We start from the raw sequence: 24,597 nt of genomic DNA on the forward strand, positions 1-24,597 counted from the left end.
CCATGTGCCTGTGGTTCCTTCTTTATTTGCTCTCTCAGCCCAAGAGAATAATCCAATGGCAAGAAGAGATTGATGCTGTCAATGGAGGGTTCGGATCCCACCTTCCCTAGCCCTGCCCTTTAGCAAAGGGGTCTTTTTATGCTGAAAATGAATGATTCCCACACAATAAAGGGATCCCAGAGCAAAGCAGGGAAAACGGTTCATATTGTCCACCCAGAAAGCAGGGAAAAGAAGCAGTTAGGGAGGGAGATCTTGTCAACATATACTGCACTTTTCGGTGTATAACACCCTCCTGTGTATAAGACGCCCCCTATTTTGGGGGACTCCAATCTAAGAAAAGGGACGCGGGTGGCGCTGTGGGTTAAACCAGAGAGCCTAGGACTTGCCAATCAGAAGGTCGGCGGTTCAAATCCCCGTGATGGGGTGAGCTCCCGTTGCTCGGTCCCTGCTCCTGCCAACCTAGCAGTTCGAAAGCACGTCAAAGTGCAAGTAGATAAATAGGTACCGCTCCGGCGGGAAGGTAAACGGCGTTTCCGTGCGCGGCTCTGGTTTGCCAGAAGCGGCTTAGTCATGCTGGCCACATGACCCGGAAGCTGTACCCCAGCTCCCATGGCCAATAAAGCGAGATGAGTGCCGCAACCCCAGAGTTGACCACGACTGGACCTAACGGTCAGGGGTCCCTTTAGCTTTACCTTTAATCTAAGAAAACAACCTAGAGTTGTGGAGCTTTTTGGGGGGAGGATGGCCCTAAGTTGTTGTTAAAATTGCTCGCACAGCTCGCTGACAATCGCTCGTGTCGCTCGCGTCTGCAACAAGCGTCTGCCCGATCACAAACAGCAGCAGGAAATAGCAAGCACAATTGCCGCCGCAGCAGCCAGTCCACAACAGCCCTTGCCACAGCCACCAATCACACACAAAACTGCCAGTGACAATCTGCAGCTCGCAGCTGCAACCAATCACCCATCACCTCTACCCACTACCCGTGTATAAGAAGCCCCCAGTTTTTAAAGCTTATTTTAGAGTAAAAAAACTTGTCTTATACACGGAAAATTACAGTGACTCCTGTGCTCAGAGATCTGCTCTGGCTGCTGATTTGCTACCACGCCAAGTCCAGGGTGTTACTTTGTTGTTGTTGTTGTTTAGTCATTTAGTCGTGTCCAACTCTTCGTGACCCCATGGACCAGAGCACGCCAGGCACTCCTGTCTTCCACTGCCTCCCGCAATTTGGTCAAACTCATGCTGGTAGCTTCGAGAACACTGTCCAACCATCTCGTCCTCCATCGTCCCCTTCTCCTTGTGCCCTCCATCTTTCCCAGCATCAGGGTCTTTTCCAGGGAGTCTTCTCTTCTCATGAGGTGGCCAAAGTCTTGGAGCCTCAGCTTCAGGATTTGTCCTTCCAGTGAGCACTCAGGGCTGATTTCCTTCCGAATGGAGAGGTTGGATCTTCTTGCAGTCCATGGGATTCTCCAGAGTCTCCTCCAGCACCAGAATTCAAAAGCATCAATTCTTCAGTGATCAGCCTTCTTTATGGTCCAGCGCTCACTTCCATACATACAGGGTGTTACTACTAGAACTTAAAAAGCCCTTCACAACTTGGGACCGGTTTACCTGTAAGATCTCCTTCCCCCATATATGCCCACCTGAACACTTCAATCTGTGGAACTGGCACAGCTGCAGGTGATGCATAACACCTGCTCCGCATTTGTAAGAGCTCTATCTCTCATTGTGGCAGCACTTAAACTATGGAACTCCCTGCCTATTGACATCAGGCAGAGGTGCCACCACTGCACTGTTTTCGCTGCCTGCTAAAATCATTTTGGTTTCGAGACGCCGACTCACATGTTTAGAAAGTTGATGTGATGTTTGTGGTCCATTGCTATTTTAACTCTTTGAAAGGCCTAAATTGTTACATTTCCCTAGTGATAATTTTAGCATTTTGTCTTTTTTTTTTGGTAAACTTCTTGGAGGGTTTTTTCTTTTCTTTTCATAACCAAATGGTGTATAGATTTTATGAAACAAAATAAAAAAAATTTAACTACAGGGAAGCGGATTTATCTGAAATATTACAATAATAATAATAATAATAATAATAATAATAATAATAATAATAATATTCTGTGGCGTTTGTGCAGGAAACAATTCCAGGGCTCTGAGTGCAAACTTTGTGCAAATGGTGTCTTTCATTCTCTTTTTCTGTTGCCTAACCTACAAAAGAAGGGGCTTTTTAACAGGGGTGTGTGTTTGTGCGTATGCAGCTATAAAGCGTTCTGACTTGTGCCAAGGACTTTGTTTAATCATGAACTACTGAGATAACATAGGCTGATAAAAGGATACATGAACCTGAGCGCTATCAGCAAATCTCTACTGCTCCATTCACATTCCATTATCACACATTTGGGTGGATGGGGTTGGGGGGGCGGTGCAGAGGGAGGGGGAATTCTCTGCTCTGCCAAATTCCCCCAAGCAGAGCCAAAAAATTGCTTCTCTTCCATCGGCTCTGCCTGCCTGGGGATGTTATAGCATTTCCTGCCTGCAAAAAACTAAAAGGGAATCTCCAAAGCAGCATCACTTTTAAGGACAAGAAAGCGATGCTGGGTTGCACCCAGTTAAACTCTACGCACAGCTCACACACTGAGATGAATAGACCTAAGTTAGTCACATCCATGAATTCCAATGGGTGGCATTTGATTAGGTTTTGCTCAGAGAAGACCCACTGAAAAGAATGAACATGATTAAGTTAGGTCCATTAATTTCATTAAGGTCAACCCCGAACTAAAACTCAGTTGAATACCACCCAATGGGTCTACTTTGAGTAGAACTAACATCGTAGAGTTGGAATAATAATAATAATAATAATAATAATAATAATAATAATAATAATTTATTTATACCCTGCCCATCTGGCTGGGTTTCCCCAGCCACTCTGGGCAGCTCCCAACAGAATTAAAAGTACAATAAAACATCAAACATTAAAAACTTCCCTATGCAGGGCTGCCTTCAGATGTCTTCTCAAAGTCAGATAGTTGTTTATTGCCTTGACATCTGCTGAGAGGGCGTTCCACAGGGCGGGCACCACCACCGAGAAGGCCCTCTGCCTGGATCCCTGCAGCCTCACTTCTCGCAGGGAGGGAACTGCCAGAAGGCTCTTGGAGCTGGACCTCAGATACCCCCTTGGAGTCATCTACTCCCACCTCCTGAAATACAGGAATAAAAAAATCCCCCACAGATGGCCAGTCAACTTCTGTTTAAAAACTTCTAACAAAGGAGAGTCCACCACTACTTCTGAGTAAACATGGTTAGGCTTGAAATGTAAGCGGTTTGTCTGTCACATAAGTTTTCACAGGAAGCATTGAGGGTCCAATTGACTCTATATCAGGGGTCGGCAATTTTTTTCAGCAGGGGGCCACTTCACTGTCCCTCAGACCTTGTGGGGGGCTGGGCTATACTTTTTTGGGGGAAATGAACAAATTCCTATGCCCCACAAATAACCCAGAGATGCATTTTAAATAAAAGGACACATTCTACTCATGGAAAAACACACTGATTCCTGGACCATCCGTGGGCCAGATTGAGAAGGCGATTGGGCTGCATCTGGCACCTGGGTCTTAGTTTGCCTGCCCATGCTCTATATCTTTGCCTTCTTGGTAGCTGCTTCAAAACTGTGGTCCTTCCTGCTGTCAGCGATTTTCTCGAGGTGCCATCAGGCTAACTCAAGATGCCTTTCAGCAATGACTGGAGCTCAGTATGTCTAAGCTGATTTTCATCTACTGAGCGGATATTCAGTGAATCTGTCTTTACTTGAGTTTTAGGGTTGTCGTCCTCACCTTTGGATGAAATGAGCTAGAAATGCAATAAATAAAGTAAAATAATCCTAGAGGTAGGTTGAGATCTGGAAGGAGGTGAGAGCAGCACCATGGACAGCGATTTGGGAGTCTCCTTTTCCAGACCACCCTTCCCAAGGCTAGAGTTACACAGTTTCCAAAAACATCTGGACAGAGTTCAGTGAAGGCTTACTTTATTAGGCTTCCAACATTTCAATCTAGCTTCAGGGCTCAGCCGGTGTCCATAGGGAAATTCATTCACACAATTAACATCACATCTGTTTTGGCTCTGAAAAGTGAAAGAATAACAGCAGGTCACACTTCTTCTAGACACTCAGGGACCTGTTATTCTTCTGGGCAGAAAAGCACCTCCACCTTGGGCTGGGGGTAGGACTCCACCTCCAGGGGTGGGCAGAGAAAGCAGGTGGAAGCCATTGCATAATGTAGATGAAATATGGGTGCCCCACACCTTGCCGAAACCTAGTTACCCTGTCAACCACTGGAAGGCACAGGTGGTGCAATTCTGTGCTGTCCTCCTCTCGCCCTGGGGAGAGGTAGTGGTGATGATGGACCCTGCAGCCCCTAGTAAATCTCCCAAGACCTGACCTGAGTTCTGGTAGCATCTCGTGTGGTGGTGCTGCTATCAGAACATGTCCCACAGACAGGCTAATCAGCCTGGTGTTGAGAAAGAAGAAGAAGAAGAAGAAGAAGAAGAAGAAGAAGAGTAGTAGTAGTTTGGATTTGATATCCTGCTTTATCACTACTCTAAAGAGTCTCAAAGCGGCTAACATTCTCCTTTCCCCTGCGTCCTCTCGCCAGAGTGGAGCATGCTCTAGTTATCTCTCGCTTGGACTACTGCAATGCGCTCTATGTGGGGCTACCTTTGAAGGTGACCCGGAAACTACAACTAATCCAGAATGCGGCAGCTAGACTGGGGACTGGGAGCGGCCGCCGGGACCATATAACACCGGTCTTGAAAGACCTACACCGGCTTCCAGTACGTTTCCAAGCACAATTCAAAGTGTTGGTGCTGACCTTGAAAGCCCTAAATGGCCTTGGTCCAGTATACCTGAAGGAGCGTCTCCACCCCCATCGTTCTGCCTGGACACTGAGGTCCAGCTCTGAGGGCCTTCTGGTGGTTCCCTCACTGCGAGAAGCCAAGTTACAGGGAACTAGGCAGAGGGCCTTCTTGGTAGTGGCTCCTGCCCTGTGGAACGCCCTCCCACCAGATGTCAAAGAGAAAAATAACTACCAAACTTTTAGAAGACATCTGAAGGCAGCCCTATGTAGGGAAGCGTTTAATGTTTAATAGGTTATTGTATTTTAGTGTTCTGCTGGAAGCCGCCCAGAGTGTATAAATAATAAATTATTATTATTATTATTATTATTATTATTATTATTATTATTATTATTCTCTTTCTCCCCCACAACAAACACTCTGTGAGGTGAGTGGGGCTGAGAGACTTCAAAGAAGTGTGACTGGCCCAAGGTCACCCAGCACCTGCATGTGGAGGAGCGGAGACGTGAACCCGGTTCACCAGATTACGAGACTACCGCTCTTAACCACTGCACCACACTGGCTCACTGAAGAGGTAAATTTCCTCCTTTGCTCCCCGCATCACTTGAAACTCACAGTGGGTTTAAAATTTGAGAACTTTTGTTTGTGAGCTCCAAAGTCTGGGAATGACCTTGACTAAAAGACTTTGTTATGGCAGATGGTAAAGAGAAAGGGGATTTACAAGAAACAACCTTGAGATCTGGCAGACAATACAAAATTGACCCTTTCATGCAAAGAAGGGCTTCTGTAACAGGAGCCTCTGGAACTATAGTGGCTGCAAAGCCAAAAGTGAAAGCAATGTCTACAGAAGAATCATTTGCTAAGGTATTGGAGAAGATAAATGACTCTTTGGAGGAACTAAAAAAGCAAGGTGCGGAGACTAAATTGCAAGTTGCTGAAACTAAAGTACAAGTTGCTGAAACAAATAAAAAAATTGAAGAAATCTCTGGGAAAATTGACCTAAATACTAAAAGTATAACTGACCTAGGGAATAAAGTGAACTCAAATGCAGAAGCAATTGGGAAATTATTGGAAGATTCATCTATAACACGAAAGATAGCTGAGGAAGCTAAGGAAATTGCAACTGCTGCGGAGGAAAAATTTCCACCAGTTTACAAGAAATTGGACGAATATGAACTGGCACTCTCTATGCAGGATATGCAACGCAAGGAGAGGAACCTAAGGATCAGACTTGTGCCGGAAAAGGAAGGAGACAACTTGGTGGATTATTTGACAAAAGAATTTTCTGATTTTTGGAAGCAGGAGTTGAAGAAAGAGGACTTTAAGATAGAAAGTGCATTTAGATTGGGAATAAGACAGAAAAAGAATCGACCTAGAGATTGTCTTATTACTTTAAGATCAAAGGAGGAGCGAGATAAAATACTGAACCTGCACTACCAAACAGCCCTTCGAATTGAAGCCTTTTTATTGAGATTTTTAAAGACATCCCTAAGAGTATCTTGGACGCAAGAGGACATTATAAGGACCTGGTGACACTGCTGAAGAAGAACTACATACCATTCAGGTGGGAATTTCCCCAAGGCTTGTCTTTTAAATATAAGGGAAAGAAGAGAAGAATAAAGACTGTAAGTGATAAAGACAAGTTCTTGGGAGAGCACGAAGAAGACCTACAGAAAGAGACATTTCCAGGACAGGGGCATCCATCATTGGACACGAACACGGCACCACCGACGGACGAGGAACAAAAACAGGGAGCTGTAGGAGGAAGGAGTAAATAATCCCATCATGGCTCTGCAACTTCTAACCTGGAATTGTAACGGCTTAAACATTCCCAGGAAGAGGAAAAGTATATTTCATGCCTTAAAGAAAGACCAATTGGACTTGATTTGCCTACAAGAGACCCACGTGACAAGAGCACACAGAAAATTACTAATAAATAAAAGACTGGGACAGGAATTTATATCTTCAGACAGAGTAAAAAAGAGAGGAGTGGTGATCTATGCAAAAGAAAAATTGCAACCGAAACAAATCTTTAAAGATGATCAAGGAAGATATTTGGCAATTGAAATTCAATCTCAAGGAGAGAAGTATTTGATAGTGGGAATCTATGCACCAAACGAAGGGAAAGCTGAATTTTTTAAGAAGTTGCATGAAATCTTGATGGACCATATGGATTACAACTTAATTTTGATGGGAGATATGAATGGAGTAGTTTCAACAAATATGGACAAGGCACAAAGACAGGTAATAACAAAAGATGGAAGACTACCAAAGACTTTTTTTGAAATGACTGACAATATGGACTTGATTGATATTTGGAGAACAAAACACCCATTAGAAAGAGAGGGAACCTTCTTTTCTGAAGCCAAAATGACATGGACAAGGATTGACCAAATCTGGGTGACTAGCAGTATGGCTCCGAACATAAAAAAAGTAGAAATCTGCCCAAAAACTTTCTCCGACCATAATGCTGTAAAGATGGTGATGAGGCAAACAACAACTGGTTCCTTCAGATGGAGAATGAATGACACCTTATTCAGAGATGAGGAGATCTGCAAGAAGGCCCAAAAAACCTTGAAAGACTATTTTGAAATCAACTTAAGGTCTGAAGTAGAAAAAAGAATAGTATGGGACGCAAGCAAAGCCGTGATGAGAGGGTTTTTGATTCAGCAAAATACTTTAAAGAAGAGAAAGCAAAATGAGAAAAAGGAGAGAATTTTGGAAAAGATAAAAGAAGGGGAAAAACAATTAAGATCGAAGCCAAAATCCCAAGAGATTTTAAGAGAAATCAAATTTCATCAAACACAATATATGGAACTGATGAATCAAGAATTAGAGTGGAAAATTAAACAAATGAGACAAAAGACCTTTGAATCTGCTGATAAATGTGGCAAGTTACTGGCTTGGCAAATAAAGAAGAGACAAAAACTCAACACGCTAACAAATATAGAAGTGGAAGGAAAAAACATAAGCAACCCAGCGGAAATTAGGAATTGTTTTCAGAACTACTTTAGACAACTTTACACACAAGGGCCGCAGAAAGAAATGGACATACAACAGTTCCTCGAGGAAAATGGGCTGAAAAAGGTTTCGCAAGAAAGTAAGACAATATTGAACCAGGAGATATCAGCACAAGAAATAGAAGATGCCATTCAAGGCATGACGCTGGGCAAATCCCCCGGACCGGATGGACTGACTTCCAAATATTACAAAGTTTTGAAGGAAGGGTTGATACAACCTCTGAAGGAAGTCTGTAATGAGATTATGGAGGGGAAAAGGGCACCCGATACGTGGAGAGAGGCCTACATTACACTTATACCAAAGACAGAGACTGAAAAGACCCAACTTAAAAACTACCGACCCATCTCGTTATTGAATGTGGATTACAAAATCTTTGCTGACATTTTAGCAAAGAGACTGAAAAGAGTTTTGATGGAGGAGATTCACGGGGACCAAGCGGGCTTTCTCCCAAAAAGGCATTTGTCGAACAATGTAAGGAATATAATTGACATTTTGGAAAAGCTGGAAGTGAACATAAACACTAAAGCTGTTTTGATATTTGTGGATGCCGAGAAAGCCTTTGACAACATTTCTTGGAGTTTTATGTTGAAGAACCTCCGGGGGATGGGGGTAGGCCAAGGGTTTGAGAATGGTATAGGTGCAATATACTCTGAACAGAAAGCCAAACTAATTGTAAATAATGTGGTTACAGAAGAGTTCAAGATTGAAAAAGGGACACGTCAGGGGTGCCCTATCTCCCCATTACTTTTTATATCGGTCCTGGAGGTTTTGCTTAATATGATTAGGAGGGACCAGTTGGTTAAAGGGATTCAGGTCGGAGCTAAACAATATAAACTGAGAGCATTTGCAGATGACTTAGTACTTACATTACAAGAGCCAGAAGCTAGCACGAAAAGAGTTTTGGAAATAATTCAAGAGTTTGGTCAAATGGCAGGATTTAAATTGAATAAGTCTAAGACAAAGGTTTTGGAGAAAAATTTGACACAGATAGAAAAGGAAAGGTTTCAGAACGAGACAGGGTTAACTGTGGTTAAAAAAGTGAAATATTTGGGTATAAATATGACAGCTAAAAATGTGAATTTGTTTAAAGATAATTATGAAAAAACTTGGAGAGAAGTGAAAAAAGATTTGGAGATTTGGTCCAACTTAAAGCTTTCCTTGTTAGGCCGTATTGCAGTTATAAAAATGAATGTATTGCCAAGAATGTTGTTTTTGTTCCAAGCATTGCAAATAATTGATAAAATGGATTGTTTCAAGAGGTGGCAAAAAGACATATCTAAATTTGTCTGGCAGGGCAAAAAGCCCAGAATTAAATTTAAGATATTAACGGATTCAAAGGAAAGAGGGGGGTTTGCCCTGCCAGACTTTAAACTCTACTATGAAGCGGCAGCTTTCTGCTGGCTGAAAGAATGGCTACTTCTTGGAAACACAGACATTTTGGATTTGGAAGGTTTTAATAACATTTTTGGGTGGCATGCATATTTGTGGTATGACAAGGTTAAAGCACATAAAAGTTTCAAAAATCATATTGTCAGAAAAGCACTATTAAATGTCTGGGTCAGATATAAAGACTTGCTGGAAAATAAAACTCCAAGGTGGCTGTCGCCAATGGAAGCTAAGGCAGTTAAAAAGTTAAATATGGAGTCCAAGTGGCCAAGATACGGGGAAATTTTGGAAAAGGAAGGGGACAAATTGAGATTGCAGAGTTTTGAGAAATTAAAAGGGAAGGTGAGAGACTGGTTGCACTATCATCAAATAAATGAAGCGTTTAAACTGGACAGTAAAATTGGCTTCCAGGTGGAAAAATCAAAATTGGAGACAGAACTGTTAGAACCCAGTACTAAGAATTTGTCCAAAATGTACAATTTGCTGCTGAAATGGAATACACAAGATGAAACGGTTAAATCGGTTATGATTAAATGGGCTCAGGACATTGGTCATAATATTTTGTTTGCTGATTGGGAAAAGTTGTGGACCACCGGGATGAAATTTACGGCATGTAATGCCTTAAGAGAAAACACTATGAAAATGATATATAGGTGGTACATAACCCCAGTCAAGCTTGCAAAGATTTACCATTTGCCTGACAATAAATGTTGGAAATGTAAAGAAACTGAAGGTACATTTTTTCATCTTTGGTGGACTTGCCCGAAGATTAAGGCATTCTGGGAAATGATCTATAATGAACTTAAAAAGGTATTTAAATATACTTTCCCCAAGAAACCAGAGGCCTTTCTCTTGGGTATTGTCGGCCAAGGGGTGTTAAAGACGGATATAACTTTCTTTATGTATGCTACAACAGCAGCTAGAATACTCATTGCGAAGTACTGGAAGACGCAAGAACTACCCACACTGGAAGAATGGCAGATGAAGGTGATAGACTATATGGGCTTGGCAGAAATGACGAGCAGAATCCGAAACCAGGGAAGAGAAGCAGCGCAAGAAGAATGGAAAAAATTCAAGGACTATTTAAAGAAATATTACAAAGTTAATGAAAGTTAGAATGATGTTGGACTGGAAAGTAAATGGTTACTATTAGTAATGGTTAAGACAAGGAGAATAAGGAAGAATAGTCTAAATTTAAATTAAAATAAGGGAAGATTTGCTGAACAATTGATAAGAATTTGGAAAACAGAAAGGGGAGGCATGAGGAAGTCGGGGAAGATAGGATATGAAATTAGGATATGAAATGATACATGTTTTTTGTTTTGTTTTTGTTTTTGTATGTTTATGTTTGTTGCATTGTGTTTATATGGAAAAATAAAAATATTATAAAAAAAAAAGAAACTCACAGTGGGATTCTGCTGGTGGGCTTCTGGCTCTGCAAAAACTGCGCATGCACCTGCTCTTCAGAGGCTCTTACCTTTCCTTTCTATATTGAGCATTTCTTGGAAACGTCAGAGGGACTACAGATTAAGTGCTGGTGTTTGGATGTGGCTGGGCAACCTCTTGCCCTCAAGAAGCTGGGCTATATGGAAAGAAATGTATCTCTGAAAAGGGGAAGGGACCTCAATTTCACTTTGAAACCTTCTTTCAAAGTATTTCAACCCCCCTCTCCCAAACATGTGGAGAAGTGGGGAATTCAACATGATTTCTCTGGAAAGGGAAGGGTACAGAATTCTGTGAAAAGAAATCGTTTGCAGGGCAACGCTGCAGATTAAGAAAAAAATGAAAGAGATAGTAATTGCTGTGATGAGTTGTCTCAGGAGAGAGCCAAGCAGACTCCAGGATGTAAGAAACAGGCAGACTTGGGTTGATTTGCTGAGCTTACTGGTCACAGTTTTGCAGACTGCCAGGAGGAAACTCCATTTTTTCCTTCATCAGAGAATCATAGATTTGGAGAGTTGGAAGATACCCAAAGGTTTGTCTAGTCCAACCCTCAGCAGTGTGGGAATCACAGCTAACCCCGCCATCAGTAGTTCCCAGGGCAGAGGGATTATCGCTTAGTGGTAGACCACATACTGTATTCCATTTCTGGCATGTAAAAAGGGGGATCCAGTGCCTGGAGAAGTCTCTGCTGGAGAGAAAGAGCAGCTTCCTCTGAAAACTTCTACAGATGGCTTTTAGAAGGCTGCACAGGAGCCATAAAGGGTATTTCGTAAGTCAGTTGCAGACATTGTGGTCAGCACAGAATGAAAGGCTCGTCAGAAGAGAAAGGGCCCCAGTAGGCAGCAGTAAGTCAATGGGGAGAGTGCCCATCTAATATTCAAGTGGGAGGCAGTTCCAAAGGGCCAGTGCCTCCAAATTAAAGGAATGGACCTCCTGAAAAGATGCACTCACCTGCCGAGTGCAGAGACGATATTGGAGGTATCCTGATCCTGAGCTGCATAGGGCATCATCCTCCCAAAACAGCATCTTGAACTTAGCCAGGTCACCAGCTGGCAGCCAGCACAATTCTCCCAACAGTAAGACAACTTGCGGCGCAATATCCTCCCTCTGTGAGCAGGTGAGTTACTGCATTTGCCTTGGCAGGGAACCAGGCAGAGGGCCTTCTCGGTAGTGGCACCTGCCCTGTGGAATGTCAAAGAGAACAACAACTACCAGACTTTTAGAAGACATCTGAAGGCAGCCCTGTTTAGGGAAGCTTTTAATGTTTGGTGGATTACTGTATTTTAATATTTTGTTGGAAGCCTCCCAGAGTGTCTGGGGAAGCCCAGCCAGATGGGCGGGGTATAAATAATAAATTATTATTATTATTATTATTATTATTATTATTATTATTATTATTATTATTATTATTGGCTGCAGCTTCTGACCAACCTCAAGGGGCTGCCCCACATAAAGTGTTTTGCAGCAATCCAGCCTGGAGGTTACTGGTGATTAGACAACAGTGTGGACAGGCTATCCTGGTGCAGAAACGGCCATGGCTGTCTTACCAGCCAAAGATGGTAGAAGGCATCCTTAGGCACTGAAGTCACCTGGGTCTTTAGCAACCAAGATAGATCCAGGAACACCCCAGATTACAAACCTGCTGTTTCGGGGGAATAGGACCCCATCAAAAAGCAGGCAATTGATCAATGACCTGGACATGGGAACCACAGAGCACATCCATCTTGCTAGCATTCAGTCCAGTTTATTGGCCCTGATCTAGCCCATCATTGGCCAAGTAAACTTTCTGGTCACCCAGAGGTCAGTTTGCCCCCAGTGGTGTGGGGAAGGGACTCTGTTCACTCTCTGGGGCAATACTTGGGTTTCCTTGGTGCTCCCTTTCCCCACAAGCAGTCAGATGTTCCAGGAGGAAATGGTAAATGAAGGCACAGAATTATGTCTATAAACTGAGCAGGGGATAGGGAGAGGGAAGGGAGAAACCCAGGGCATTTCCAGACAGTCGCTATGCAGGTTGTGCAATTAAAGTTGATGGGAAGAACTTGCACAAACAGATGCTCTTGCACCCCAAATCAGACTTTTTGCAATAAGGAAAATGAGGGGAAATGCACTGCAAATGGGTGGGGAATAACATTTACTTAATGCAGCACTGGGGACTTCCAGACAAAGTGTTTATTGAGCATACACTCTCATCTCTTTGTCGGGAGGTTAAAGGTAAAGGTAAAGGGACCCCTGACCATTAGGTCCAGTTGTGGCCGACTCTGGGGTTGCGGCGCTCATCTTGCTTTACTGGCCGAAAGAGCCGGCGTACAGCTTCCAGGTCACGTGGCCAGCATAATTAGCCGCTTCTGGCGAACCAGAGCAGCGAACGGAAACACCGTTTACCTTCCCGCCAGAGTACCGACCTATCTAATTGCACTTTGACATGCTTTTGAACTGCTAGGTTGGCAGGAGCAGGGACCGAAAAACAGGAGCTCACCCCGTTGTGGGGATTCGAACTGCCGACCTTCTGATCAGCAAGCCCAAGAGGCTCAGTGGTTTAACCCACAGCACCACCCGCATCCCATTGTGGGGAGGTTAGACGCTGTTAAAAACATAAAACAATGTTCCTTGAAATTCCATCTTCATTGTGACCAGACAGTAGCTGCTGTGGTCTAGTTTGTGAAATGGCCTCCCTTTCATTGCACACATGCACCTGAAGAACGTAAGACTATAAAAAGAGCCCGCAAGCAGGAGCCACGCACAAGAGCCCTCTCCTGTCCTGCATTTTGCAGCAACTGGCATTCAGGAGCATTGCAGCCTTGACTGTGGAGACAGAGCATAACCATCCCGGCTAGTAGTCCTCAATATCCCTCTCCTCCTCAATGAATTTGTTCAATCCTCTGTTAAAGCCATCTAGGTTGGGAGCCATCACTGCCTCCCTAGTTTAACTTTGCCCTGCATGTTGTGTCAAAGCAAACATTACCCCCCCATTTCCCAGCATTCCCCCATCACTTTCCTTCTTGCCAAGAGTACGATCTTCTGGAGGAAGTGAGTTTTCTGCTCAAGGCCTCCCAATATCAACCATAATTTGACAGCATGAATTTGGTGGTATGGGACTAGATCCCACACCGAAATTGCAATTGACTGGAACCCTACAATGCAAATGGCAAACCAGATTGTTCCAGGATCCCACCACCATTTGAACTATAGCTCCATTTTGCAGAAACATCAGCACCCATTAGCAAGCACCCCCTTTTTTTTACCCAACCCTGTAGCACTAGTCTTGGAGAACTAGACCAAAATTAACAAAATGAATTTCCATAGAGAAAAAAAAAATGTTCTGCACATAGGCAGGAATAACCAGCTGCACAAACGTAGGATGGGGGACACCTGCCTTGCTAGTAGTACATGCAAAAGGGATCTTAGTGGACCACAAACTGAACATGAGAACATTGTGATGCAGCAGCATAAAAAGTTAATTCTATTCTAGGCTGCATCAACAGAAGCATAGTCCCACTCTATTCTGCCTTGATCAGACCACACCTGGAATACTATGTCCAGTTCTGGACACCACAATTTAAGAAGGATATCGACAAGCTGGAACATGTGCAGAGGAGGGCAGCCAAGATGACCAAGGGTCTGGAAGCCAAGCCTTATGAGGAGCGGTTGAAGGAGCTGGGTATGTTTAGCCTGGAAAAGAGGAGGCTGAGATCAGATATGAGAGCCATCTTCAAATATCTGGAGGGCTGCCCCATGGAAGAAGAAGCAAGCTTGTTTTCTCCTGCTCTGGAGGGTAGGACTATTCTGACTAAATATCAGGAAGAACTTCCAGATGCTAAGAGCTGTTTGAGAGTGGAATGGACTCCCTTGTGAGGTGTTGGGCTCTACCGCACTGGAGGTTTTTAAGCAGAGGTTGGGTGGCCATTTGCCAGGGATTCTTCGGCTGTGGTTCCTGCACTGCAGGGGGTTAGACTCTGTGACACTTGTGGGTCCCTTACAACTCTACAGTTCGATGATTCTGCCTCTCTCTGCCCAAGAACCCCTTCACATTCTCCAGGACTCAGGCCACGTCCCTTGAGCAAAGAGACCAAGCCCTCAGGTGCTGCAGCAGGCTGGCATTCCTGGCACAGTGCCCGGGCCACAAGCCCTGCCTGGGCCTCTTCTTGCTCACCTCTGTCTCTGGTTCCCTGGGATTTCCTCTGTTACTCACACCAAGAAAGTGAAAACGAGAGCAAGGGATCACAATAAATAGGAGAGGCGGGAGCTGGCTCCACACTAGAGCATCAGCTACCGGGGCTGGCTGGGTCGTTCTTCCTCTCTGCGGCATCCTTGGCACCCACAGCATGGCAGCAGGCATGGCAGCATGCGGCGGCGGCTGGATCCTTGGTTTGGTGGCTCTCTGTGTCTGGAGCACCCAGCAGGGTAAGAGACAACATCTTCTCCCCTTCTGGGCTGCCACACTGCTGGGTCCAATGTTGAGGAGCTCTTTCGGCTGGGCCTCTCCAGGGCAGGGGACTCCTTCCTCTTCCTCTCTCCCTTCCTGAATTCCACTGCCTTGAAGTTGGCACTCAAGCTTCTCCCTGCCAATGCTCTCTGGCTCCCAGTAAATAATGGGGAAGTCCCTCGACCTGGGCTGCGTCCTCTAGCAGTTAAGCCTCCTCTCTGGCAAATGGTGGGTCTTCACTAGCGCTTGCTATGGAAGCTGCAGTCGGTGCAGAATGCTGCAACGCAGTTGCTGACAGGAGGGAGGCCTTGCGCCCAGAGATCTGCACTGGTTTCTAATCTGATTCTGGGCCAAGTTCAAGGTCTTAGTGTTAAATCCCTTAGCAACTTGAGGACCAGTTTGCCTGCAAGATCACCTTGCCCATCTGACTGCTTCAGACAGCAGAACTGGCACTGCTGCAGGTGTCACCCCTTCCTCATTTGTAAGAAATCAGTCTTTTAGTGTGGCACCTCTAACTCCCTGTCAATTGACACCAGGCCGGCACCTTCCCTGTGCCCTTTCCAGCACCGGCTGAAACATTGTTGTTTAGAGAAGTCTGTCCAGACATCTATAATGTAAAATATACTTTAATCTACATTTAGTTTATTGTTGATTTTATGTTCTGAATGATTTGCAGAGTTGTTTTCATGGGGTTTTTAAAACCGATAATTTTATGGTTTAGCTCTCTTTGAGGCTTTTTTCAAAACAATCAAGTGGTATATACCTTTTCTGAAATAAAAATAAATACTATTTGCCATTTTAATGCCCGCATGTCTAGTTTGGAAATACCCTTTTCAGACTGATTGCAACCCTTTTTCATGTTTACTGCCTTATATTTGCTGCCATGTCCCACAAGACTGGCCTCTGCTTCTGCTACTATAGCCTTGTAGTCAGAGGACCCTGGAGATTTGGGCTATGCAGGTAGATGCCGGCAGCCAGTACCTTCTGGAGGAAGCTGACCTGATGGATGAAGATGTTGTTGCTCCTTTCCCCTTGTCCACTTGCCCACTTGCCAGATGGGATCCTTGCCAGCTCTGGCTGGGCTGTGCCTGCTGTGGCAGAGAAGGGGCAACGGGTGGCCTTGGAGCAAGGTGCTTCTCTTCCTCTAACCTGGATTGCAAAGTGAGCGGAGAGAAGGGCAGAGCCTCCGTTTCCCCTCCCTTACACATTGATTTTTCCTTTCCTTTCCTTTCCTCAGTTTCTGGTGATTATCAGGTCATGGACTGCTGTGTGAGAACTAGCTCAATGCCCATTCCTGCCAAAGTTGTCCGAGATTACCGGGACCAGTATGTTCAAGACGGCTGCCCAGTCCGGGCTGTGATGTAAGTTGTGGCCCCTACTTTGCATTCCAGGAGCCGGCTTTTTAAAGGGGAGGGGGTAGTGTGTACATAGATCATTGTGCGCCCTTGCATAGACCTCTAGCAAATCAGAGAGGAGAAGAAAATAGGGGGTGCCACACAAGCCTTTTTAGGGCGCAGGACCCAGTGAAGTGTGTTCAGATTACATGAAAAGAATTCTGACTAAACATTAGGAAGACTCTTCTGATGGTGAGAGCCTTCAACAGTGGAGGAGACTCCCTCAAAAGGCGATGAGCTCTTCTTCAAAGGAGGTTTTTAAGCAGAGCTGGGGTGGCCTTCTGTCAGAGGCAGGGCCCGATTTAGGTTTGATGAGGCCGCGGGTGGCGCTGTGGGTTAAACCACAGAGCCTAGAACTTGCTGATCTGAAGGTCGGCGGTTCGAATCCCCACGATGGGGTGAGCTCCCATTGCTCTGTCCCTGCTCCTGCCAACCTGGCAGTTCGAAAGCACAAAGTGCAAGTAGATAAATAGGTACCGCTCCGGCAGGAAGGTAAATGGCGTTTCCGTGCGCTGCTCTTGTTCGCCAGAAGCGGCTTAGTCCTGCTGGCCACATGACCTGGAAGCTGTACGCCGGCTCCCTTGGCCAATAAAGTGAGATGAGCGCCGCAACCCAAGTCTGTCATGACTGGACCTAATGGTCAGGGGTCCCTTTACCTTTACCTTTAAGCTACTGAAGGTAATGGGACCCTTTATATGTCTAGCTGTCCTTTGTCAACAACAAATTGTTGCTGTTTTTTGTGTTGGATATATGCTATATGGTAATTTATGGACCTAATAAGTATCTCAAGCCATTTGCACATAACAAAATATGTATTTTATCAAAGTAATTGTTGAACTGAAATACAATTTTAGGGAGCATCATAGGAGCCTACACAACACAAAACACTGTTGCTGTATGTAGGTTTTATTTCATTTGTTTTTTATCTCATATTTTGGAAATGTACATCCAGTTTTCCCCCCTTTAAATTTTTTGGGGGGCCCTAAGCTATAGCTTGTTTAGCTTATGTGTAAATCCAGCACTGGTCAGAGGTTCTTTAGCTGTGATTCCTGCATTGCAGGGGGGTCAGCCTAGATGACCCTTGGTGATGAGTCTACGATTCCTTGGGTGTTTTTAAAAAGAGCTCAAACATGCTTAGAAGGAAAAGAAAGGGCTGGAACTGCAGCTGGCGGGGACAGCCCAGAAGAGGCGATGCACCATGGCTGAATTAACTTTGCTGCCAATTAACTTTGGTGACAGCAGGGGCTTCTCGTCCTGGGTGTCCCGTTCCCACCTGCCTGGCTGCCCTCTTGCAGACCTTTGTGGCCCCCATTTATCTTCATTCCACATCTCCTCTGCTCCAGTGACTTTTCTCGGTGGTGCTGAATTTACACGCTTCCAGTCACCTTTGGCCACGCAGTCAAGTGTGCAAGAAGCCCATGGCAGCTTCCTCCAGGACAAAGTGTCTGGTGTGGGAACGGTCTGGAGCTTCAGCCTTCCCTTGAAGGAAGGACACAGCTTGGGGGTCAGGTTGGAGGTGCTGCAGGGTTGGGGAGATGGAACCCCACCTGGCATAGAGGATTAGTTGACCCCAATGAGAGCGGTGGTTGGGATCCTGATATGCTCAGATGATTCCCACAAGCCCAGGTGTGGGGAAAGGAACAAAGGATTCTCCCCACGTCCATTCCTTTATGCGCTTCCTACTTGATGGGTATTCCTCCTATCAGCATGCAGCAACCACTAGGCAGGATGACTGGGCTCTGCATCTGAAGGCCAGTTTCCAGAAACCACAGGAGGGCTTTTGGGCTCAAACCCCTTTGAGATATCTGGTTGACCATTGTGGGAACCGAAGGCTCGACTTGGTTGACCCCCTTTGGCCTGGCTCTTCTTATGTTCTTAACCAGCCATCCCAGACCCAAACGGCAGCTGATAGGTCAAACTTCCACCAACCTGTTGCTCTACGGAAGCTGCAGACTACAACTCCCATCGGCACTAGCTGGCTGGGACAGATGGGAGTTGTAGTCCAAAACAGCTGGAGGGCATCAGTTTGGGGAATCTTGGAGGAGACATTCTCCTTCTCTGTCCCATGTAGTTGCTAGCCATGTGCTGTTGAGCAAGAGCACCCTATGTGGAAAGTGATTTATTTTTTTAGAAAAACCCTAAATGAAGTAATATTGTGTTGGCTTTGTAGTAATGGGTAATGACAAACATTGTTTCCAGTTACTATGAGTTGACTTCTTGTTCTGGGCCTACAAAGTTTAGTAACCCTGTCTTATATTAAATGAGGACTTCACAGTCCTCCTTTGAGATGGGTGGAGGGTTGTCTTAGGAAGAATTCAAAGTTCAGAGGAGTTAAGCATGCCTGTTTTCATCTAGTTTAAGAAGTGTCTGTTGTCTGGGACAATCAGTGTAACCAGAAACCTCTCCTTGCAGTCCCGGAGCCTGCAATCCCTTGAGTCCTGCATTTCTTGTAACCTGACATCACTACAACCCGTTCCATGCTCTGTTAAACCCACAAGAGGGAAATATCTGTTGCATTTCCATTCCTCTGCCCTCCGGCTGTGAACAAAGAGAGCAAAGTTCAGGTTTACATGGTCTTCCCCTGCTACTATCTAGGCACATAATGGGATCAACTTCCATGCAAATAAAACGACTTCTGTGGTCTGTGGCTTGCAGCCAAAAGCGAGGCTGAGAGAACATTGCACAAACTTCAGCTACCATGTCCCGTTCACAGCGACTTCCCTGGCACGGTGCCAGGCTGTGCAAATGAGGTGGAACGAGATCCCATCAAGGCAACTTCGGTTGCTTTCAAGAAGTGGCAAAAGTGTTGAGTTGCATGGACCATTTCCCCTGGCAACTTAATCATGGATTCTCACCGATAAAGGGCTCCACAGAACCAGAAAGCATGAAAAAGGTCATTTGGCCCCACCTTTCCTCCTGGGGGGGGGGCAACGTGGCAAGTGCTGCCTATAGATCTCTGGCACCCAAACTTTTTGGAGGCGCTGCCTGCTTGGTTCTATAAATTTATCCCCAGTGGCCCCTACCCAACCCCATAGAAAAGCATCGTTCAGTAGTACGATATGAATTTGCTGAGCTAACTGTTAAAGAGGGATACAAAAAAGGGAGGTGTGAGGAAGTCAGGAAATTAAGTTAATCAAAGATGAATAACTAGAAAAGAGAGATTTGTGTTTGCCTTATGTTATTTATGTTATTTGTGGTGTGTTGATTGTTCATTTCCTTTTTGTGAAAGATTGCACTGTTGTGTTTTTTATTTTTGTGTGTGTTTATTGTATTATGTCTGGATGTATCTTTTTGTTGTTAAACCTAATAAAACATTATTATATATAAAAAAAAGAAAAGCATCGTTCAGAATAGTGGCTCCCACTAAGGAAGCGAATAATGCAATAAAATTTGAAACGGTAACAATTAATTGCACATCTATTCAAAATCAATGAAAGCTACTTAGTTTAATTAATTCAACGAAATGGGTGAACTTGATCCAGTGATCCACTGCCACCCTCTTGCCTCTTAGCAACCCCAAGGTAATCCCATTGCCCCTTCAGGGGCCACCACCTCCATGGAAAACGAGGGAGGTCCCAGCCAAAGAAGAATGGCCACTTAAACGGATGGAATATGCGCAGCTTGCAGACCTAACTTATAGAATAAGAGAACAAGAAGAACATTTGTTTAAAGAAGATTGGAAAATGTTTATTGACTATATGGGGGGGGGAATTGTGTACACTTGAAAACGTCGGCAGCATTAAGATAAATTCAGCAGCATAGATAAGGTTTGACGGATGTAATAATGGATGTAAAATATGCAGGGATTTGTGGTATGCAAAATGAACCATGGAAAGAGAAGAAAGGAAATATTGATATTTTAAGGTTGTTTAAATGAATATTCCAAAATGCAAAACAGAAAAAAATAATAAAAATTATACAAAAAGGGGGGGGGGACTGCTTTAGGCCATGCAATACAGATATTTCATGAGGGAGGAGGGGGTTAACAAGAGGGATATCTAAGATGGCAGAGGCATCCTGGTCATCTGGTCATATTTTTTCCTGTTCTTTGTGTTTCCAGTTTCATCACCATCAGAGGGAGGAACCTATGCGCCCCTCCCCACACCCCGTGGGTGAAGCATCTGAAAGAGACGTTGAACCGCCGAAACCATAACAGGGTGAGGTGTCTTTTTTAGTCACCCTTTCCCAGGGAAAATGTACTCTTTGGTGCTAAATTGGAGTAAACGTCAATCCGGAGAAAACTGAAATGGCTGTTTGTTCCAATTGAACACTACAGAGTGGTTTTCCCCAGATGAAAGCTGCTGTGAGATCTATTTGAGGTCTCAAGTAGGATCCAATCCAATGGATTCAAATGGCAGCCTCTCTCACAAGCCACCAACTTCTGAGGTCATAGAGGCATAGAGTTGCAAGGGGACCCTGGGGTCATAGAATCACAGAATTGTAGAGTTGGAAGGGACCCCAAGGGTCATCTAGTCCAACCCCTGGCAATGCAGGAATCTCAACTAACTCTTCCAAGTCAGATGGCCACCCAACCTCTACTTAAAATCCCCTAAGGAAGGACTTTTGAGGGAGTCCGTTCCACTGTCAAGTGGCTCTTCCCGTCAGAAAGTTCTTCCTGATGTTTCATCAGAAGCTCCTTTCTGGTCATTTGAATCCGTTGGTTCAGATCCCCTCCTCTGGAGCAGCAGAAAACAAGTTTCCTCCATCTTCTGTGTGGCATCAGTGAATGTGGGGCTGGAAAGGGGTGGCAAAATTAGTCCCAGCAAAGGCAAGAAACGGGGTCTGGAAAAGTCTTGTTTGTTCGTTTTTATTTCATCAAATGTATACACTGCTTGATTGTAAAAGGAACACCTCAAAGCAGTTTGCAAAAAAAGAGAAACCAATAAAATCACCACTAAGAGCAGTTAAGAGCAATAATGCAAGACATTCAAAAATGTAAAATGACAATAGACTGAAATCAGATTAAGGACTCCTTCACACTTCTTCTTGTCTTGTGCCAAGCGAGCCCAGCTCCAAGTGGCTTCCCCTTTGCCCCACCCCTTTCCCAGGGAAAATGTACTCTTTGGTGCTAAATCGGAGCAAACATCATTCCGGAGGAAACCGAAATGGCTGTTTGTTCCGACTGAACACTATAGAGTGGTTTTCCCCAAGTGAAAGCAGTGGGAAAAGAAGATGTGTGGATAAGACCCAAGACTCTCATCAACCTGCCAAACATCTGGGTAGGCTTGTCAAAATGAAAATGCTTTTAGCAGGTGCCAAAAAGAGCCCCGTGAAGGTGCCTGCTTGAGACCAAATGGACAGGGAGTTCCAAAACGTAGGTGCTGCCACACGGAAAGATTGAGTCATTACAGTTGAGGAATGGGGGTTGGGCAGGACCCATAATAGGGCCAATTTTGCTGATTGAAGCAGTTTTGACTTCCCTGGTTGTCAGTATACAATGGTGGGCCTTGGGACAACCTGACCTGCTGAGCCCTTCTGTCTGGATGGGACAACCACCTGAAGAAATGCTGAGTTTGGCAGGTTGGGCTGGCCAATCCATTAATGTTGCTTTCCCTCTTTTCCCAGAGGTCATCCTGGCGTTCCTTCTAGATGGCTGGCTGACCCCCTTTCATCCTAGAGGAGGAACCTCGAGCAATCAGCTTCATCCAATGCCTGCATTTCCCCAAGATGGACCACGCATCTAATCCAGCAACGTCCTTCTTTGTGCTCCTGCGTTTGAGCAGTTTGCCCCCTTGGAAATGGGGGGTCTTTGCCTCTAGACCATTGTAAAGTCTTTCTGCTGCATTCTTGCATTTGCAAATATCCATCTCGAGTTAGCTGATTCAAACCCCACCAGTTGCAAAAGCTCCCAGCTGTTTGCTATACACCTTCATACATAAATCCCAGTTTCCTGAGGTTCAAAACTTCCCACTGTCTTAATAGGCGGCCCATTTAACCTTGAGCTGCCTTGGAGGCTGCTTTGCCTTCTTCCTAGCCACAATCTGCCCACATTCGCTGCTCTTCAGGGAACAGAGAGTTCGCCTTCAATTGCTTGGGCTGTTTCCTTGTTATTCTGAAATCTTGAAATTGTGCTGCTGGTGGTGCATTTGGTGGGTTAAGGAACAATATAATAATAATAATAATAATAATAATAATAATAATAATAATAATAATAATAATAATTAAAAAAAACAACAAGCAAATTATGAGGATTATGAGGCTGCAAAAGATGAAGGTGTTAGGGCGAAGAAGAGGAGGAGAATGCAGAACATTGGTATGAACCTGGTTTGGGGCAGCTGTGGCCCTGCAGATGTTGCTGGACTACAACTCCCATCATCCCCTGACTAGCTTAGCAATGTGGGCATATTGTAGAACCATCCTTGGGTGTGTTAGGTGTGCCAGAACCCTTGGCTTTTTTAAACATGGCCTGGAATTGCCTCTGCGCATGTTTAAAAATGTTTCTTAATGGAAATTAAGTCAAAGCTAACAATCATGCATGCAATCTGGGTGCCCAAAAGGTAGTTTTTTATCTTTTATCGGCCAAAACAAATAGCCTGTTATACAAGGCCAAGAAAATTACCATACTATCTGCGAGGAACCCTGTGGATCTTGGTGGTGTGATTTGGCAAAAGAAAGGAAGGAAAACTCACAATGATGCAACGGGGCAGCTAGTCAAGATAGTGGAAACACAAGGATGAGAAAGACAGAGCGCGTGATGGGGCACAAAGGCCCCAATCCGAGACAGATGCAACATTCATAACCACAAAACAGGAACTTTAAGGCAGATCTGGGATGAATTTGCTTCTCAAACGCTCCTTGAACTTCTCCTTTGTGAATTTTGTTGTTCATCTTCTCCAGAGGTTGTCTGATTCCTTGAATATTTGTTGAATGTTTTCTAGCTAGTTGATATTGGGTATCCAATGATATTGGGATTTCAGTGTTTAATGCCTTACAGCTGGTGCGTGACAGTACATGGGCTGCTTGGTGCTTGATAGCACTGACATCTGAATCTGTTTCCAGTCTTCAGGGACAAATGGTCTCTTCTGCCAAGAGAACCTGCACATCTGCTACAAAACCCCTTATGCGTTGCTGAGGATTCTGGGCTCACTTTCAATTTAGGCCAGTTGTGAACCAGAAGTGTGGCTTAGAACGAACCCAATATATTTCCATGACAGTGCAGAGCAGAGACATTTTACCAGGCTGCCTTTGAATATCACTTGCAGTGATAATGAGGGTTTGACAGCTGATTCAAACTGTCAAAAGATTCATGAACAAAGGCTAGGGCATTACCAGATGCAAACACTTCACATCCAAAATGTGATTTTCAATGCTGAATTAGAAATCTGAATGACAAAACTGGGAAGTTCAGAAAAAGTTGAGTAATTGGGAGCTTTCATTTGAAACCTGATTAACTGGTGAGGGCATCTTATTCCAACGCTTTGCGTTTCTTAATAAAATTATGGATGAATTAATCAGGAGTGTTTTCAAAACCATTTGCATGGTTTCATGTTATTCTCTATTTTTCTGTCTTCCCTTTGCAGTTGTCCTACAAGTATCTACTCACAGATGCTAAATACAAATGTAATTTGAATTTCCTTCCATTGTGTCTGCTTGCAATCTCTATAAATTCTCAAATTAAAAAAGGGAATGACCGTTACTGTGTCTTATTTGGAAAAAAGTAAGGATTTTCTGCATGTGTGGCTGCTTGAGAGGGGAAGAAAATGTGTGGGAAGATGGCTGGCTCTCCTTCATCAGATACTGTACTTTTCAATGTATAAAATGAGGTTTGTTCCTTAGAAAATTACCAGTATGCCAAAAGGGGAGGGGAGGTCGTCTTATACATGGATAGTGCATCACAGGGACATGGGATTGGTTGCTGCTGCAAGCCGGAGATTGCCAGCGGCTATTGTGCATGTTATTCGTGGCTGCGGCAAGGGCTGGTGTTGATTGGCTGTCACTGTGGCAATTGGGCGGCCGATTGCTGAGGGGACAGATGATAGGTGGCACAGACGATACTTCTTTTTGAGGGGACAGACGATACTTCTTTTTCTGTTACACATTGTCATCCATCTTATTTAGTATTTCAGCATTTATAACGGAACTTATTTATTC

General features: G+C 44.5%; 1 protein-coding gene across 1 annotated transcript; it reads left to right on the forward strand.

Annotated features, from left to right (window-relative positions):
• Positions 1-14,841: 14,841 nt before the first annotated feature.
• CCL19 (C-C motif chemokine ligand 19) lies at positions 14,842-22,610 on the forward strand. Its single transcript, XM_083575953.1, has 4 exons — positions 14,842-15,090; positions 16,350-16,473; positions 20,567-20,663; positions 22,072-22,610. Exons 1-4 carry the CDS (start codon positions 15,012-15,014, stop codon positions 22,093-22,095), a joined length of 324 nt encoding a protein of 107 aa, XP_083432079.1. The 5' UTR covers positions 14,842-15,011; the 3' UTR covers positions 22,096-22,610.
• Positions 22,611-24,597: the final 1,987 nt, after the last annotated feature.

Source organism: Podarcis filfolensis, assembly GCF_964270895.1.
Source record: "Podarcis filfolensis genome assembly, chromosome: 11".
Classification (NCBI taxonomy): Eukaryota; Metazoa; Chordata; class Lepidosauria; order Squamata; family Lacertidae; genus Podarcis; species Podarcis filfolensis.

Bases quoted from the DNA above. Each gene is read 5' to 3' on its own strand.
- CCL19 (XM_083575953.1), top strand. From the start codon at position 15,012: ATGGCAGCAGGCATGGCAGCATGCGGCGGCGGCTGGATCCTTGGTTTG. The intron at 15,091-16,349 runs GTAAGAGACAAC...TCCTTTCCTCAG, and splicing joins TGTCTGGAGCACCCAGCAGG to TTTCTGGTGATTATCAGGTC. The intron at 16,474-20,566 runs GTAAGTTGTGGC...TTGTGTTTCCAG, and splicing joins TGCCCAGTCCGGGCTGTGAT to TTTCATCACCATCAGAGGGA.